The sequence below is a fragment of the Solanum verrucosum genome, unplaced genomic scaffold, assembly GCF_900185275.1.
Source record: "Solanum verrucosum unplaced genomic scaffold, falcon-dt-bn FXZP01000113.1, whole genome shotgun sequence".
NCBI lineage: Eukaryota > Viridiplantae > Streptophyta > Magnoliopsida > Solanales > Solanaceae > Solanum > Solanum verrucosum.
The window spans coordinates 2195190-2214076 of NW_026020105.1; the positions used below are offsets into that span (position 1 = coordinate 2195190).

At 35.0% G+C, this 18887-nt stretch overlaps 2 protein-coding genes across 2 annotated transcripts; both read right to left on the minus strand.

The window, feature by feature from the left end:
- Positions 1-3833: 3833 nt before the first annotated feature.
- LOC125825191 (alkylbase DNA glycosidase-like protein mag2) lies at positions 3834-10440 on the minus strand. Its single transcript, XM_049504524.1, has 2 exons — positions 9356-10440; positions 3834-3891 (listed from the first exon to the last, which is right to left on the minus strand). Exons 1-2 carry the CDS (start codon positions 10438-10440, stop codon positions 3870-3872), a joined length of 1107 nt encoding a protein of 368 aa, XP_049360481.1. The 3' UTR covers positions 3834-3869.
- A 7283-nt stretch (positions 10441-17723) lies between these two features.
- LOC125825192 (uncharacterized) lies at positions 17724-18536 on the minus strand. Its single transcript, XM_049504525.1, has 3 exons — positions 18332-18536; positions 18198-18277; positions 17724-17834 (listed from the first exon to the last, which is right to left on the minus strand). Exons 1-3 carry the CDS (start codon positions 18534-18536, stop codon positions 17724-17726), a joined length of 396 nt encoding a protein of 131 aa, XP_049360482.1.
- Positions 18537-18887: the final 351 nt, after the last annotated feature.

Genomic DNA, 18887 nt, shown 5'->3' on the forward strand with positions numbered 1-18887 from the left:
ACTTAATAAATAATATATGTTTCTCAATAAATTATATAATGACATATATGTTATGTGAAATTTTGGGATTATACATAAAAAGAGAAATCAAGTAAATTAGATACTCTTTACAATCCAGAAAGAAAAGCAACACCAGGAAATTGAAAAGTCTAAAGAGAACCAAAGAAAAGGACATAACATGCTCCGAAATTTTTGAAAATTTTATTCTTGAAGAGCTTGCTCACTGATTGCATTCCTTATGAATTACGCCTTTTGAGAATTGCAATTATGATTGATATTGGATTTAACATATTAACTGGTTCATTATCATATTCATTAGAATGTTTGAAAAATGTGGATCAATTGAATTTTGTTGAAAATTTGTTATATGGACAAGTTCCAGAAGTGATGTGTTCACTAAGAAATAATGAATTTTACTTTTGTCTTATAATTGTTTTACAAAAGTAGGGCCATTAGGGAATAGATGAAAAATGAAGTTCTTAATGTTGAAAAAATTGTGTTATTAGTCTTCCGATTAAGAGATTTATACTGAAGTGTGTAATATTTAGAACTATTTAATTTTCTTGATATCATTCTTGGTAGATTTTTGTTAGCGTAAAATTACATTTTTACCCTTGATCATAACATAATTCACTTAATATATAAAAAGATGTTTCTAGAATTATTTACTATCTTTCTTAATAGATTTTTGTTAGAATGAAATTATATTTTTACCCTTGGTCGTCCTACATATTATTAATTTTTATCACACTTATTTCTTTTCAAGTATATTAATTAGAGCCAAAATAAAGGTCAAAATAATTAATTCATAATGAATTTTTATATTAAAGTAGGCATTTTTGATAAGCATAATGAATAGAAAAAATTATTAAGCATTAAATTAACGTAATAGTAAAATAGAGTAATGAATAGATATTACAATAACTCACAAAAGAAAAGAAAAGAAAAGAAAGTGAAGTAATAACAAAATAAGTTAATGGTAATAACAATAACAAAAGATGTTTCTAGAACTATTTAATTTTCTTGATATCATTCTTGGTAGATTTTTGTTAGCGTGAAATTACATTTTTATCCTTGATCATAATTCACTTAATATATAAAAAGATGTTTCTAAAATTATTTACTATCTTTCTTGATAGATTTTTGTTAGAATGAAATTACATTTTTACCCTTGGTCGTCCTACCACTTCACTCTTCTATATAATAGAAATATTAACTCCATAATTGTATAATATAAAAAGAACAAATTTCTTTTGTACCTGGTAGCTTGATGAATATTGATGATGTACATTATTAAAATTTTATAAATTAGTTGTCTCAATATTCATGAAAAAAAAAAAGTGAACATACCACATAACTTTCTCAAATATATAATTTTAATAAATTAATAATCGAGCTTTTTAGATATGTGCCCTCTTCTTTATCAGAAATATACCTTTCATTCATAAATTTGGACTATTACAGCGAAATTAGACAAATTTTATGAATTCATAAATAGAAATTAGAGGGAGCCATGATTTTGGAACGTACCTGAATTGCAGAGATACTCTTGAAGTTATTCATGAAGTTACTACTGCAATTTATGTTCGTTTCAAAATCATGGGTCTCTAATTTCTATTTATGAATTCGTAAAATTTTGTCTACATTCATCTACTATTGATACACAACATGATTTTTTTTATACGTTATAACTATGAGAGAAGTCATTCTTAGCGCGAATTATAAATAATTATGAATTTAAAGTATTTTGAAAAAGAAATGTTCACCATCAATTATACTTGTGATTCTGATAATTATGATTATTATTTCATGTTCATACATGTTATTTACCACATTATCTTATCCATCATATAAGAGTAAAATTTTACCTTCTTATCACTTTAGTTTCATGATATGCAATTCAAAAGATGATTGAATATTGATAATCAGAAGCTACTAAATTTAAATGATACTGTTTTGAGGCAGATATTTTGTTAATATCCTTGTTAATCGCTAGCTAAAGATGAATAGCAATAAAAATTAAGAATCATTTCATTGATGACTTAAAGTCACATTAATCTGAACTTAAATTACATGAAAGGAAATTATGAAGCCTTGCATCTCTGTTTTCATGGTTATTGAATGATCTATGAAGTTTCATTACTATGAAAAATAGAGATGACATGCTTCATTGTATGAGTTCATACTAATCATTTACTTCGACTTTAAGTTATTAATAACATAAATTTTTCAGTCTTTATTGTTACCACATTTCTGATAACAAGGCTTTCAACAAAAAAATTGCTTTAAAATTCGATAACTTATGTTTGTCTGATTGAATCATTATTTGGGTTGTGTATCCTGAAAGTTGAACGATACAAAAATTAAATTTCATTCTTATATAACTGATGAACAGTAAAAACAAATAACATGCACAGGTGTGGATAATAATCATAATTCTTAGGATTAATTGTCAACATTTTTAGTAATCATGCAATATCATGATTTGTTATTTGTGTTACAATCAATCTTCATATTTTTGTAAATGAATTGAATTTTTATTATTCATTTATTAAAATATATAAAGGTCAACAATGCTAATTAAGAGATTTGACATGTGAGTTTAATTGAAATTTTCGAGGGAGCCCCAAACATTAATTATTAGACAAGTGATACATATTTGGGAAAAACTTGGCAAATTTGGTTAGCTCATTATATGAAGAGGATGGATAATATGAATAACATGGACATCCATATAATCCTACATATATGGCAAACAGGTTTAAGCAAATAATGCTCCCCAACAATTGTACTGTTTGAATAGACAATATTTGTTTTTACTCATTTATTTATTCAGAATATCAGAATAGACAATAGCAATCGTGATGTAACATAAATGAATGTGTTTGTTTTTACTCGATCTTTCTTGCATATCACTTGTTCAGATTCGTGTTTAGGACACCCGAATGAATACCAAGCTTGATTATTAAACAGGATGAAATATAAATGCTTGCTCCTGTCTATTCTCATTCAACGATGTAGTTAGACAATCGATTGGAGTAGACGATTAGAGATCGAGAGATCATGATCATAAAATCAAACCTATAAATCAGTAATTTGATAACCATAGTTAATTCAGGCATGAGATGAGATGTGATACCCTTGGGTCTAATAAAATATATTTGGGTCCATATCTAGTCTCTTAAAATAGAAATAAGTTTATTTCTCTATCCAAATAGTAATAATGTCATAACATATGACTCAAGTAGAATTTTTATCTTACTTTTGTTTACACCAATTTTTAGAGTTGTTTCTCTATACAAATACACTGAAATATATCGTAGCTAAATATGAAACTTTTTTACGGCCATCAGCAATAGCCAAAAAATGTGTGCGAGGTTTCTTAATATTTTTTTTAAAAAAAGTAGGATAATATGGAAATCCATCCTCCTCTGGGTACATGTAATCGCGTTGGAAGAAAATGAGGCTTTTTGTACAAGGTGAACGTCTCGCCATTGAAAACTTGCATATAATTAACGAGATGGATCTGCAAAAGCAAAGAATAAAAAGGAGAGAAACAAAGACACTCTCTATTATTTATGTTACATCACGATTGCTAAAATCATAACACAGTTGGAAGCTGCTAAGTCCACAACTTTTTACATTTAAAGGAATATTGAGGGGGGACTAGAAACTGCAGTTCCCGACATCAATCAAACAAATGGGGGTCTTGCCATATAGCCCAAGAAGCACAATTGCTTGCTATTACAACTACATACTTCACTACTAACACATGTTAGAGAATATTGGTGCACAGGGAACCCCTCTTCTATGTTTGATTTCCTTTTTCCAGCCTACGAAATTGTTCAATCAATATCTCAACACTGCAATCATTGGCTCCAAATGCAAGCCCTGAAACAAAAATGTTAAATGATGCAAAGATCAATATACTGGTATGTTTTCATCATCCTAAAACCTATTAAAACATAAAACAACAATGAACACTAAACAAGTAGATAAAGCACAAGTAAGATGCTTGTATCAATTAACTACATCTCAGTCTCATGCGCAGATGCTATATTATCAGTAAGACCATATTCCTTCCCCTCAATTCGGACCACCTTTTCTTCAACCAAAAAGGATCTTGCGGAAAAAATATTGCATCGGAGTATAACACTGGAAAAAGAGGAAAACAGCACAAAAAACATTGTTGATATACCAAATACAAGAAGTAGCACAAAAGTAGGCAAATAGTAAAAAGTAAAAGAAAAAAGACACAAATCAAGTGAAATATTTTAACCCAACAGGGATCTAATTGACTACATGCTCATTCATGAAGGATAGGGACAGCCAAGAGCTAAGCAAACAGGTTTAATAATTGGGCAAAATTGGTGTTCCAAAATATTCATGTCTCGAGAAGATAATACTTCTCTGTTTTCTCAGCAAACACTCCCAAATTTGGGACTACTGGTCAGCGTCTTTTTCTTCTAAAACCAGCTTTTTAAAACTAAAAACGAAGTGTACGCTTCCAGCACTTCTCTATTTCAACTGAGAAACACTTGTTTTTTCACTTCACGTCGCCATCAGCCTTAAAAAGCAACAAACCTGCACCTCGTTGGGCTCGCTTTCAATAGCACCGATAGGGAATATCCCTTTATCTCTTTAATGAACCCAATTTGGATTTCCCTTGTCATGGAACCAATTAGTAGTTCAATCTCTTTTCCCTTGAATTGATTATCCTTTTCTCCTAATTTCTGTTCCTCCCTAATCTAATTTCTTGCGTTTATCCTATTTTGTTCTTAATTGTTATGTTTGAGGAATTAGTCCACAATATTATTAGGAACAAACCCCAACTTCAATCCTACGAGAACAACAACAAATCTCAGATAAAGCAATTTGAAGTTTCAGCTTCAAGCTTCACCCGAGTTCCAACGGAGTTCCGCGTGTTTTGCCACAATTTCTTCCAAATTTCAGCCAGAGTTTCGATCTTACAAACACAATACAATCAGTTTTCCAACTCAATCAGTACACAAAATTTCGAACTCAACCGCTTCATTTCAAAGCTCTCTTGGCCAACAATGGCAGATTCAATTTTCATCCAAGCCTAATCCAAATGGACTCATATGCGAATCAGGAGCTCCTTACAAGCATAGGAACTAAGACCAGGCAAGCAATTTGATTGAACCTTGACAAAATCAATCGAACCTAGATAATCTTCTTTGCCAAGTCAGTTGTAAATATTTTCGGTCGAACCCAGTTCAAACATGCTTCAATTGACTCGAAACCTCAAATTCAAACTCGAAAATTAATTTCCAACCGCCTTAGACGACACCCACTTGAATTGGACCAATATCTTCAAAGAATTTTCAGATTTGAAAAGCTCTGAACCCGTCAATGGTAAATTGCAGATTTCAAAAACAGAAACAGTAATCAAGTCCAGATTTGGGTCTTCAAATCACCCAAACTTTCTTAGATTAGCAAACCTCAGGTACCAGTGGAGAAGCACAAAGAGAAATAGAGAAGAACAAGATGAGTTTCGATATTCATATTTGTTTTAAACTCAAACAGTGTAGTGCAATATGAACCAAAAAGAATAAACACATATTTACTTTTCTGATTTTTTGATAAAAATCAAATACTTAGTGTGTGTAAGAACAAACACTAATCCAAACTCTGACACCAAGATGATACAAACTCAAATGTGAAAGCAATAAAATAGAAGAAGACAATTACAAACAAGATAGTATAAAAGGGTTAATACAAGAAATTAGATCAGGGAGAAACAGAAATTAACAGAAAGATAAAAGGGATATTCCCTATACACTCACAAACTGGAGTATCATACTCATTCATCAGAATCTAGACTATGGAGAATTAAGTCATTGACCATAAACTATGCAGCTATTTATAGTAGCTACTCATGCTTATTACAGAAATGGCCAAATGGGCTGTGATTGTTAGTTGTAAAACTTCTTGACCTACTATAGCCCTTTACCTTGATATCATCTTATAAGGGTTCCAAATTGAGAGTACTAGGCAGAGATGTATCAGGAGGTAAGAAGATTTAACATTGGAAGTCTCCTCAGCATCTTTGAGACCTTGGAAAGTCTTCTTCAAGATGTTGACGAAACCAAGAGCTCTCTCAAGTTCCTAATCATTCAAGAATCGAAAGTAATATTCCATCCTTGATATCCCCAAACTGCTTCTGGTTTTGCTTCAAGAAGTGATACAATGCTAAAAAAAACTTGAAACAGATCAAGAGAACCATGTCTTAACCAGTTATCACTCCAAGAAAGTTTTTCCCTCCATCCCCACCACCACCACTCCTTTATAGTAGTATCAGCAGCCAAGGAATTCCAGTAGTCTGCTATATTCCAAACCCCAAACCCACAAGGACTGTTAACAATTCTTGAGCACCAATGTCCATCCCGATCATACTTGTCACAAATGACCCTTCTCCACAAGGTATTAACTTCCAGGTTATACCTCCATAGCTATTTCATAAGTAAGTTTTGATTGTGTGCCTTGAGATTCTTGATGCACAAACCTCCTTTCTTTTTACTTGTGATAAGTGTGTTCAAATTAACCAAATGGCATGCTTTATTGTCTTTGTTTCCTTGCCATATGAAATTCCTCCTTAATGCATCAATTATTTTCCTCACTTTGCAAGGTAAAAGGAACAAAGACATGACATAGGTAGGAAGTGCATCAAGTACAGTGTTCACTAACATCACTCCTCCTCTCATAGATAAATATTGGCTCTTCCAGATTGCTACTCTTTTCGCATCTTTCAAGTACCCTATTCTAGATTTCATGAGCTTTATCTTTGGAGCCCAAGGACAGCCCGGATAAGTAGTTGGTAGTGACTCCACACCTCACAGCCCAAAGTTGCTGCTAGAACCTGAATATTAACAATCTCTTTAACTGGGAATAGCATACTCTTTCTCCAGTTAACATGAAGCTCCGAAACTGCTTCAAAGATGATTTGAATAAGCCATAGGTGTTTAAGCTGATTTGCTTTAGCATCACAGAAGACCAGTGTACCGCATGCATTGAGGAAATGAGTGGTCTCCATATTGTCAACCTCCCTATTAGAAGCTTTAATCCTTCAGCCATCCTTTTCCTTTAGATAATGGTGCTATATAAATTAGGCAAGTTCTGGTGGATAAGGACTTGTATATAAACAACAGAGAAACCTAGATACATAGGGCTAAGAGCATGGTCTCCCATAAAATTTATGATTTGTCTGTATTTATCGCCTCACGAGGCACCAGAAAAACATTTAGGGTTCTTGATCCGGGATTTTTACCTCATTGACAGATGGTTGCACCCTTCAGAATCCTAGACCCCAAGGTTTTTGCCTCATGAACATTGAGTAAATCCCTTCATCACTGATCCACCGTAATTCTTACACAGATGCTCTCTAACTTGTAAGATTTGGCCGACTGAAATCTATTTTCCCCCCTCCTCCCACACCCCACACGTACAGCTAGAGCTAGAATTAGAAGCTCTGTAACTATTTTTCTCTTTTCCTTTCTTACTCTTTTTGGAGGTCTCTCGCATTGATAATGCTGAGGAATACAATAATACCAGTTCCTCAAAACAAACAAACAAAAAGATAGAAAAAGTTTGTTTTGGTTTAGACAAAAACAAATATGGAAAAGACAATGTTGAACATTTTTTATGACAACGTGTAGTTAATGAATTGACAACCTTACCAATAAAAAAAGTAATGACAATTACCAATAATATATGATACAATTTTTTTATAAGGCATGATCTAAGAAGTGTTCAAGCAATCATCTATAATACATATAAGTAAAACCTACACTGAGCTAGCGTTTGGCCATAGATTTCCAAATATTTTTGGCAAATATTATTTGTGTTAAAATTTGGGTGAAATTTCACCATCTGTTTGGCCATAGTATTTGGGAAACATATTTCACTTTTTTAGGAAATATGATTTATACCCATAAGTTTTAAAAACTATCAAAACTAACCATATGTTTGTATTACAAGTCACTTGGATCTTCGTTGCAACAAATAACTAGTGTCCATGACTCTGGAGCAATATGATAGTTCGGAGTAAGTGTAACAAGCATCATTCCATACATAGTGAAGTAGACAAAGCAACCCTGAGCTGATTGTTCATCATTTTCAACAATAATCATATCATCACTTTGGTGTTTACATAAAAAAATTATGTAATACAACGCAAACAACTAATATAGAAGGTGTTTTTTGCAAAACAAGAAAGTTTGGTGTAGAATTTAAATTTTTAAAAGATTCCAAATAATGAGATTTGGCTCAAAAACTAGTTTTTTCTAATATTTGGGAATTTGGGTTATTTGCCAAAAATATTTGCCAATAATGACAAATTATATGGACAAACACTATTTGCCAAATTTTCGTCCAAATATTACTTGGGAAATCTATGGCCAAACGGGTTTCTATGTCTCCCACAGCCATGAAACATTTTATAAATCTCAATGCATCATAAATTTAAGGACTTACACGAGTCAAACATTTACACATTCACCATTATTTGATACTCTTACATTATGTTTGTATAATGTGGTACCCTACTTTGTTTCAACTACTAGACAAGCCATCTCTGCTCGCCGCCCTCCCCGCTTTGGTGCTTACCTAATGCAGCGGACTTCACGAGCTTTTATGGTTACATACACTACATTTTCCTCTCTCTAATCATCTGATTTTACATTAAAATACATAATTTTTTCACAACCAAACAGGAGGCATCAGCTTCATTTCCTAAAGGTATATGCCTATCAGTAAAGGTAAAAAGTTTATTCTTCTTTTAACTTGTTTTTCTTTTTCTTGTAGAATGGTCAGATCCATCTAAAGGACTCATAATTCATAACCAACGCATGTGCAATTCTAGACCATTGTAGACCGACTTAACAAGTCAGCACATTTCTTACTGTTAAAGTTGGCTGACACAGCGTAGCAGTATGCCAAGTTGTACTTGAAGGAGATTATCTGTTATTATTTAATCATGTATTATAATCCCCACATTATCATTCAAGTATAAATTGTTCACAAACCAAACAACCTCCAGTACGGATAAGCTCTTGCTTTATTCTGTTTAAGGTGGGGCATGCTTAAGTTCAATCTTTTAATTCTGGTTGGAAATGAATTAATTTTATTCTCTTGTGTCGTTAAAAAGGAGAGTGCCTTAGTTAATCAAACAAATATCTAATGAACAATTGATAGACTGCCAAAGAATTCAAATTTAAAAAACAACAGGAAGGCAACTGAAGTTCAATAACCAGCAAAACGACAAGATTAACGACCATGCTACTTCAGAATATAATATAGAAAAAACTATTAGTTCATATAGAGAACGGTCAGATACCCTAGATTTTCGATGCCATTAATTGGCTCGAGAAGCTGCAGCTGATGTTGCTGTGTCTCCTGTTCTGTCTGAATTTGCTGCAATGCCTGCACATTACCACCATCAATTGGTGCTGCTGCAGTAGTTGGAGTCCCTTTCCCTTCCACTAACCGCCACATATACCATGCCCCTGCAGATCTATATGGCTTCCATTTGTCACATAATTGCTCCATCTGCGACGGTCTTGGCAGTTCCTCCAGCCCATACAGCAATTGCACACCTTTCCTGACCCCCAAGTCACTAACAGGCAAAACATCTGGTCTATGAAGTGAAAAGATCATGAACATGTGCACTGACCAAGAACCAATACCCTTCACCATTGAAAGCATGGTAAACAATGACCTATCATCCATCTTTACAAGAGTTTCATCAGACAAAATCCCACTTCTATACTTGTTTGCCAAGTCATGGAGATAACTAGCCTTCCGCCCTGAGATTCCTACTTGCTTGAGCTGTTGAGGAGAAAGGTCGAGGACAATATCGGGGCAAACAGCGTCCTCTCCTCCACAAAGTGACACAAAGCGAGTGTAGATTGAGGTGCCTGCTTTATAAGCTAGTTGCTGATAAAGAATGCTCTTGCTAAGGGCTAAAAACGCAGAATGGTGCAACTCAAATTGTGGGGAAGGAAGTGTATCTATTAAGGAAACAAGAAGAGGGTCCACAGAACGTAGATGCTGCAGTGCATTGTCAATCTCTCCATCAGCTGATAAGGGTTTGATGATTTGGGGCAAAACCCTTGATGATTTCGGTGCACTCTTCCGACGATTCTTCGTTACGGTAATCGCTCCGCTGGTTGCAGTGGATGATGCTGGTACGGTGGTTTCCGGGGTTTTCCCATTGGAGGATGGGGTGGAAGAGAGTTTTCGGATTTTCTGTGGTCGAATTGGGATTTTGGAAGGGTTAGAGGGGTTTGGTGGAAGATCAACTGGAGAGTTCGATACAAGGGTGGAATCAGAAATGGGTAGAGGTTGAGGTAGAGGTAGAGGTTGAGGTTGAGGTTGAGGTTGAGGTTGGGGTTGGGATGGAGTTTGGGTCTGTTCACTCATGAGCGCTAAAAATAGCCACGAAAGATTCGCTAATATTTTCCGGCGGTTTTGTAAGAGGAATAATTGGAAGTTTCCGGTGGCAATCGACGGCGGCGGCCCGAAGAGTAGCTGAAGACGACGGTGAGCAGTGCGGTCTCGTAATATTGAGGTGAAATAATCAAAATGTCCCCTTATGGCAAATGCTTTTTAAATAAAATAAAATCGTCTATCTTTCCATTTGTTGGACCTTTAATTATTATTATTTTAATTAAAAGTATCTTTTTCAAAAAAACGAAATTATAAAATGTCATATGTAATTTATAAAGTTTTGATAAAATAGTTAATATTAACTTATTAATATATATGTTGATATTATTAAGACTAATTCATAAATAATCTAATCGAACTAAATTTATTCGTGTTGATAATTATTGGAACTGAATTTTTAAAAAAATACATATGGGAGTAGTGTGTTTTTGGATCTGAATTTTTAAATGATGTATCTACAGTATGATGCTCTAAATAAACTTATATTTTTTTGGGTTAAGTCATCCACGGCCTCTTAAAGTTGTCCGCATAATTCATTTAGACATTTTAATTACGACTTGTACCTATTGAACACTTAAACTATTCAAAATATTTACATATTAAACACAAAATGCTTATGTGGCAAAATAAGTGTAGTTCACTCTAGTTGGGCGCGTGAGTAGATTCCAGATTTTTATTAAATTTTTTTTGATAAATTTGTCTTTTTTTGACACATGGCATACAATAACTAAAAGAATAATAATTTAATTCAATAATAGTCTTAATTTTTTTTAAAAATAACCAACCCACACTTCTTTACCGTCTTCTTCACTACAAAATCTTTGTTCTTCCTTTTGGTTCCATTAATTTTTCTTCTTCATTTTTTGTTTAAGGAACAAATTGAATCTGAAGAAATATATCTGGATAGAGTGTTCTTAGCGCCAATATCATTGTCGAAAAAACATCAACTAAAGAAATAATCAGCCAAAACAGAAAAAAATCAAAAGAGATTATTGATAAAAATTGTCATTGAAGTTGTAGAAGAGTATTTCATCAAAAAATAAAAATTAAATTGAGTCAAATTCCAGCGAACACTACTTTTTCCGACAAGACTAAACGGATTTGAAATTATTTTCTTTAAAACTGCTAAAAAATCAAACCATAAAGAATCACAACATAGAAGAAAAAGTAGAATATACAAATCTGAATTGAGTTTTAAAAAGAAAGTAAATTTAGGAGTGGCGATTGTGTGTTCTCAGAAGAAAAGGGGAAGATGAACACGGGGTGGTTGCGTGGGTGGGTGGGGGTATTGTGCTGAAAAGAAATTGGGGAAGGATGACTTTAATTTTTATTTTATTTTTGGCTAAACACATAATTTTCATTTTTTTTCTTGAATTGTTATTATGGGTCCATGCCATATGTCTTTTTTTTTTATTGGTCACTATGTCACATCATTTGCGAGTGTATAACACATTCTCTTTATTTTTAGTTGATTATCAAAAAATGTTCGATAGGTATAATTTTTAACTAATAAAGGTGTTCCAATCAACAAGCCTAAGATAAGGTGTCTAATTGAATTATCTGGATAATTTTAAGGGACCGTCGATGACTTAAGCCTATTTTTTTTATAGAAGTATTTGGTGTAGCTGATATATGCATAATTTAGCATGTGCATCTCATGTATTTAATCTTTTGTCTCATAATCAGGCCTCTTACCACATTATCTTGTGATTTCAATAATTTTTACTACCAATTATAATTATCATTTAAGAAAAATTATCTAATCATCTTAACCAAACTTCAGATATTTTTTATATCTATTCAATTATCAATTAATATTTTCACATCATTTCGTACCTTTATTTTCGAAACGTTATTTTTCTAATGAATATAATGACTTAATAGAATATTTCTTTCATGTTTTATGCAATTATAAAGTACACTATAAATTTCATATGAAACTTTTACGATTTAGTTCAAAACATCATCATGTGAAAGTACAATTAAATTTTAAGAATTTAGTTTTGATAGTAAACATGACATTTTATTATGAATAGAGAAAAGACATAAAATCATCACTGAAGTTGTTACGAATTTTCAAAAAGACATCTTAACTTTGAGGACGTCCTATCACCCCACAAAAGTATTGAATATTTTTGTAAAAAGACCATTTTGACCCATTTTCTCATTATGTTTGTGAACACGCACATGATGCGCGTGAATATCCGTTTTTAATGCCAAAAACCAATTAAAAGCTGCCACATTTAAGTTATTTTCTTTATTAATTATTTACTCCTTTCAAATTCATCATCTTCCCCAACAAAAGAGTCATAGCTACTCTATGATGAGCTGATGAAATCAACTTAATAAGGTAGGAATTCGTTTTAATTTCCAATCGAAAAAGCTAATTTAAAGTTGCCCGATGTTTCATTTCTTCTTAATTTCATTTAGTTTTGAGAACCCAAAAATCAAACAAAACTCTCAAATCAGTTGTTTTTTCGGGAGGATCAACATCGACCTAAGACTTGCTAGCTTTTGAACTTTGATCGGCGGCGGCGGGGTCGCAAGATGTTTCCGAGACTTGTCCATTGAAGCTCGAGTTTTATCAAGCCATGGTTTGAAAACAAGCCCAATCGCCAACCACTCAAAAGAATGGCTCCAAATACTAGTACTACTATCAATTTCAATGAATTATTCTTCGTCATTGAAACCACAAGCAGCTTTTCCGATATACATGCCGATGAGGGTTTTAGTTTGCAGCTGAAATGATTTGTTATTGTTACTATTCTAAATTGTTAATCTTCAATTCATTGTTTACTCTTCTAGTTCTCCAAGAAATTTGACCAACAAACATCAAAATTGTAGGAGATGATGTCAAGCCCCGAGCCTACACCCTGGGCAGGACTGGCACTCGAAGACCATTGTTGGCCTCAAGCGAACCCTTGGCCTGGCTTACTGACTCAGCGGAAGACTATATGCAATAAGAAAAGAATTCAAATGCTAACTGACTCAATTGTCTGGAACTGAAATCAAAATGTTTTTAAAAATAAACATTTAACTTAGCCAAAGTGGCAACCCAAATCTGAACATAAGTCAATAACAAAATAAAAACAAATGAACTAACTGAATGTCTATCTATGAAGTCTTTAATAACTGGGATGGATGTTGGGACAAGCCCCACAACATCCTAATGAACTGAAAGCAATAAAATGAGTCCTCTGAAAAGCAAGGAGGCTCACCAAGTGACTCTGGAGTGCTCAACTAGATCAACGATGCGCTGGATGCTGATCCCAATTACCTATGTCTGCATCATAAGACGATGCAGGCCAACTGGCATCAGTACATTGAATGTACGAGTATGCAAGTTGGAATACTAAAAACAACATAAGTTTGAAAGGATTCTGAAAGAAACACTTCCCTTGGCTCTTCCCAACTCATGAATACTTAATTGAACTCATTTCATTATAAAGCAGTTTTAAACAAGTGCAATATAAAGAAAAATTGTTGAAAACATGCTGTCAATTCATAATCATAATACAATAAAAAGACAAACCATTCTTCCTCTCAAAGTCTACTTGTGCAATGCATGAATGAAGTCACCTACCCCCATTCACACTAAGCAGAACCCCTTGAGGAACCATGCAACTACTGTTGTGGGAGTTTCTCTAACCAACAACCATCACTTAAGAACTATAGTGATGATACAACGTTTTACCTCACGCTGCCGACGTCCATCCTATACCTTGCAGTGGTATAGGAAGCTAACTCACTAAGTGGATCCACTAGTCTATGCGAAAATTATTCATCTAAAAAGTATGACCCTTTTTCTACCCATGATGACTACATGGTTTATGGAGACTTGAGTTAATATGAACTCGCATCCCTATATCGGTGCTCAATACTACTCCAAAAAATATACTTAGTTCATATGTTTTTTTAAAAAAACCAACTTCTTCTGTGATTTGAGATTAATGCTAAAAAACTTAGCTCAAAGGTTATCTTGGAAATCAAAGTTTCCTCTCTTGCTTTATTTAGAAAGCGATTACTCTTTTCTGAAAACTAGCACAAAGGCTCTTTGGAAATCGAGGTTTTTCCTTTCTTGTTTGAATGTGAAAACATTTTAAGCCATTTGGGAATACATAGTCCCATATACTTTTGAAGAAATGAACTTCAATCTTTACTCAACTTGAACTTTAAGTCTTAAAAACAAAGTTAAAAGCATTTACAAAAGACTTCTTGAAAAGACTCTGAGAACTTTCTAAACTTGGCTCTTAACTTCTCTTAATTTTGATCCTAACTTTCCTTGAATTGAATTATGGATTCAAGGTTCATGATCTCATATTTATGGATGATTTCATGATGTTTAGATGTACCGTAGAGTGTTGGAATCAACTAGAAAACATAGGTACATTGTTAAGGAACAAGTACGAAAAGCGGGGGAACGAATGGGGAGAACTGGCGTCCCTGGCGCTCTAAGAGGCGCGGTGCGCAAGCCCTCAATATTCAGGGAATAAGTTGGGGCGCTCTGGCTGGTGCATAACCCTAGAGCCCAACATTCAGGGACTGCTTTGGGCGTGTTGGCTGGCGCGACGCCCCACCCCTTCCCCAGGTGTTTGACAACTTTTCTTCTCCGTTTCTCAACTCTAAACCCTCTAAACTTCAATGGTTCTTTCCCCAAACACTTAGGATCATTTATACCCTCAATATATGATAGATTCAAACTGAAATTACACCCGGAAACATGAATCAAATCACAAGAAACTTCAACAAAACAATCCACAAGAATTCAAACGAATTACATCAAGAACTCAAAGGATTTACTTTCAAATCACACCTATTTCGCTTAATTGAATCATGATTGGCGCATGGGTGAACTAACACAACGCTATGTGATCTCACATACCTTGTAGGGATTACCTCCGGAGAAATCCACAAGCAAATCACGATGATCTTGATAGGTCTTGAACGTTCTTCTCCTTTCTCTTTTTTTCCTCCTCTTCTCTCAAAACCCTAACTCTTTTGGTAAAAGTGTAAATTGATGTAACTTAGCTTAGACCCCTAATTAATAACCAAAAACAAATTAAAATAAAAGGGTAAGGAAAAGACCAAACTACCCTTTAAAAATCCGGATTGGACTTTCCTTATTCCAACAACCCAACTTCCAAAGGGTATAACTCACTCATACGAACTCAGAATCGCGCAAACTTGGCGGCGTTGGAAAGATCATTCCAAGGGATTTCCAACCATCTCTGAAACTACACATAACTCATCCTGAGCTAGGAGTTATGGTTGTTTGAAGTTGACCAAAACTCAACTTTAACTTACTTACAATTTTCCAGATTTCCTTATACTTTCCAAAAATAACTATTTCCAAATTTTTAAACTTCATTCTAGTTCTTTCTAGTTGTGAGGTGTTAAAATATATCCCCCTTGGGAACATTCGTCCTCGAATGAGATTACTCTTACTAGGCTAAGGGCGTCACATCAAACATACAGTTTAAACACCAAATAAGCACAATGTAATTTCAACATGCCAACTTAATATCAATGCCAAGAAAATGATTAGTAACTTAAATCTGGAATTTCTCTAGGTTCGAAGAAGTGTGGGTATCTCTTCTTTCTATCCTCTTTAGCTTCTCAAATAGCTTCTCTACAAACTGATTTCTCCATAGAACTTTGACTTGGTAATACTTTCTTAGTCCTTAACTTGCGAACTTGGTGATCTAGAATCTGAATCGGAACCTCCTCATAAGATAGCTATTCTTGATACCAATATCCTCTGTTGGTATAAATAAGGGAAGTATCTCCCAGGCACTTCTTCAACATGGAGATGTGGAACATCGGATGGACTGCTGCTAACTTTGGTGGTAGCTCTAACTTATAATCTACATTGTTAATCCTCTTAGATATTCTGTAAGGACCAATATACTGGGGACTGAGTTTTCCCTTCTTACCAAGTCTTATAACACCCTACCTGGGTGAAACTTTCAAGTAACTCAATCATCTACCATTGGTACATACAATTTACCTTGATATTTCAATACACCATCTCCCCCTTGTTCAAAAGCTAATACTTTTTGCTTATGAACAATTGCCTCCTACTCAAGCAAGAATGGGGTATTAATCTTGCTTCTCTTTTACTTCTGACACTAATGATGATTCAGCTCTATTCGTCACCACTATTCCTCCTTCTGTGGAATCCATAAGTCTGACTCCCAGGCGTGCAAGTCTGTGCACATCCTTTACTAACTCTCTATTTTCTTCCTCAACATGGGCGGTACTACCCATAGATAACTTGCTTAATGCATCAGCAACCACATTAGCCTTACCTGGGTGGTAAAAAATACTCATGTCATAATCTTTGAGTAACCCTAACCATTATCTCTATCTGAGATTAAGCTCTTTCTGACTAAATACATACTGAAAACTCTTGTGATCGGTGAACACTTCCACATGAACACCATAAAGATAATGGTGTCATATTTCAAAGCAAAAATTACAACAACCAACTCTAAGTCATGGGTTGGGTAATTCTTCTCATAAACTTTCAACTGCTCCTTAAGCTCTTTCAACTCAACTGGTGCCATTCTATATGCAGAAAAGATATAGGACGAGTATCTGGAATGATGTCTATGCCGAAGTCTATTTCTCTCTCAGGAGGGACTCCGGGTAGGTCATCAGGAAAGACTTCTGGAAACTCTTTTACTACTGGAACTGACTGAATGAGAGGTACCTCAACACTTGAGTCATTAACTCGGACTAAGTGATAGATACAACCATTCGAAACTAACTTTCTCATCTTAAAGTACGAAATGAAACGACCCTTAGGCACTGCTGGACTACTACTCCACTCTATGACTGGCTCATTAGGAATCTGAAACTTGACAACTCGAGTTCTACAATCTATTGATGCATAACAGGCATGAAGCCAGTCCATACCTAGAATGACATCAAAATCTACCATATCTAACTCAACTAAATCAGCCATGGTACTCATAGAGGCGGTTTGCTCCTCTGCTACCATTTCCTTGCATGTTCTTTGGACACTCTCGCATGAAGTGACCCTCTTGTCCACACTTGAAACAACCTGTCTGGCCCTGACGACACTTTCCTGGGTGGGTTCTACCACACCTAGCACATGCAGGAGCCCAATTACTTCATTGTGCCACACTACCCTAAGACTGTGCGGGTTTAGCTCTGGAATTCTGACCATTGTACTCACATTTGTTCCTAGGTGCAGGTGTACTACCAGATGATGGTGCAGGTCTCTTTTGCTTCTATAAGGACGAATGATTCACACTACCCTTCTGCTGCCCAGACTCATTCTCTGTCTTCGCTTTCTTATTTCTGAACCCTTCCCTGTCTCTCTGCTTCTCTTCCTCAACTTGCTGCACATAAACCATCAACCTTGATATGTCCATGTCACCTATCAACATCGCTGCCCTTCCCTCTTTGCTTGATAGACGGCCTAAACCAGCAACAAACAAACTCATTCTACTCTTCATATCCTTAACCATCTCCGGAGCATAACGGGATAGTTGGGTGAACTTCAACCCATATTCATGAACACTTAGAGAATCCTGCTTAAGTGTAAGAAATTCCCGTACCTTAGCCTCCTTCAATTCTCGGGGAAAGAATCGCCCCAAGAAAGTTTCCTCAAAACAGGCCCAATTCGCAGGTGGTGCATCCTCAGCTCTACCCCTTTTCCACTGATCAAACCAGGTCCTAGCAACACTCTTCATCTGATATACAACTAGCTCAACTCTTTCAGTATCAGCAATGTGCATCACATCAAATACCTTTTTCAGTTCTTCAATAAAGTTCTCTAGATCTTCAGTAGTGGTCGAACCAGTGAAACTTGGGGGATTCATCCTCAAGAACTCACGAATCCTCGAAGTGTCAGCCCCTTCTTGTCGAGCTTCTCTTTGCTGACGAACCCGGTTAGTCACAACTTGACTCAGCATTCTAATTGCTTCTCTGAACTCATCATTAGTAACTTCTCCTTGCGGTTGCACTTCAAGTGCAGGTAACTCTTGCTCTTCAACATTTCTCCTAGTTGGACGACCTCTGACTGCTGTTCGTGGAGGCATAATTGTCTGAAACACGCGCAAGCACAAATTTAGAGGGAAACTTTTTAGAGATCAAACTCTAACGCACAAAAATAGTATGAAAGAAGTAAGATAGTTCCTAAATATTGCAGCCTCCTAATTATAGATGTGGTGCACTTCACATCGATAAATAGAACTCTACAGACACGACTTCATAGACTCCCTAGGACTCTTGAACTCTGGGATCTGATACCAAGTTTGTCACACCCCGAGCCTACACCCTGGGCGGGACTAATGTTTGTCTTAACCAATGACACAACTTTCAATTCAAGCGTCTACGATCGTGCAACAATATAATAACCCAACCAAGGGTTGAGGTCGTCCCAAGGGAGT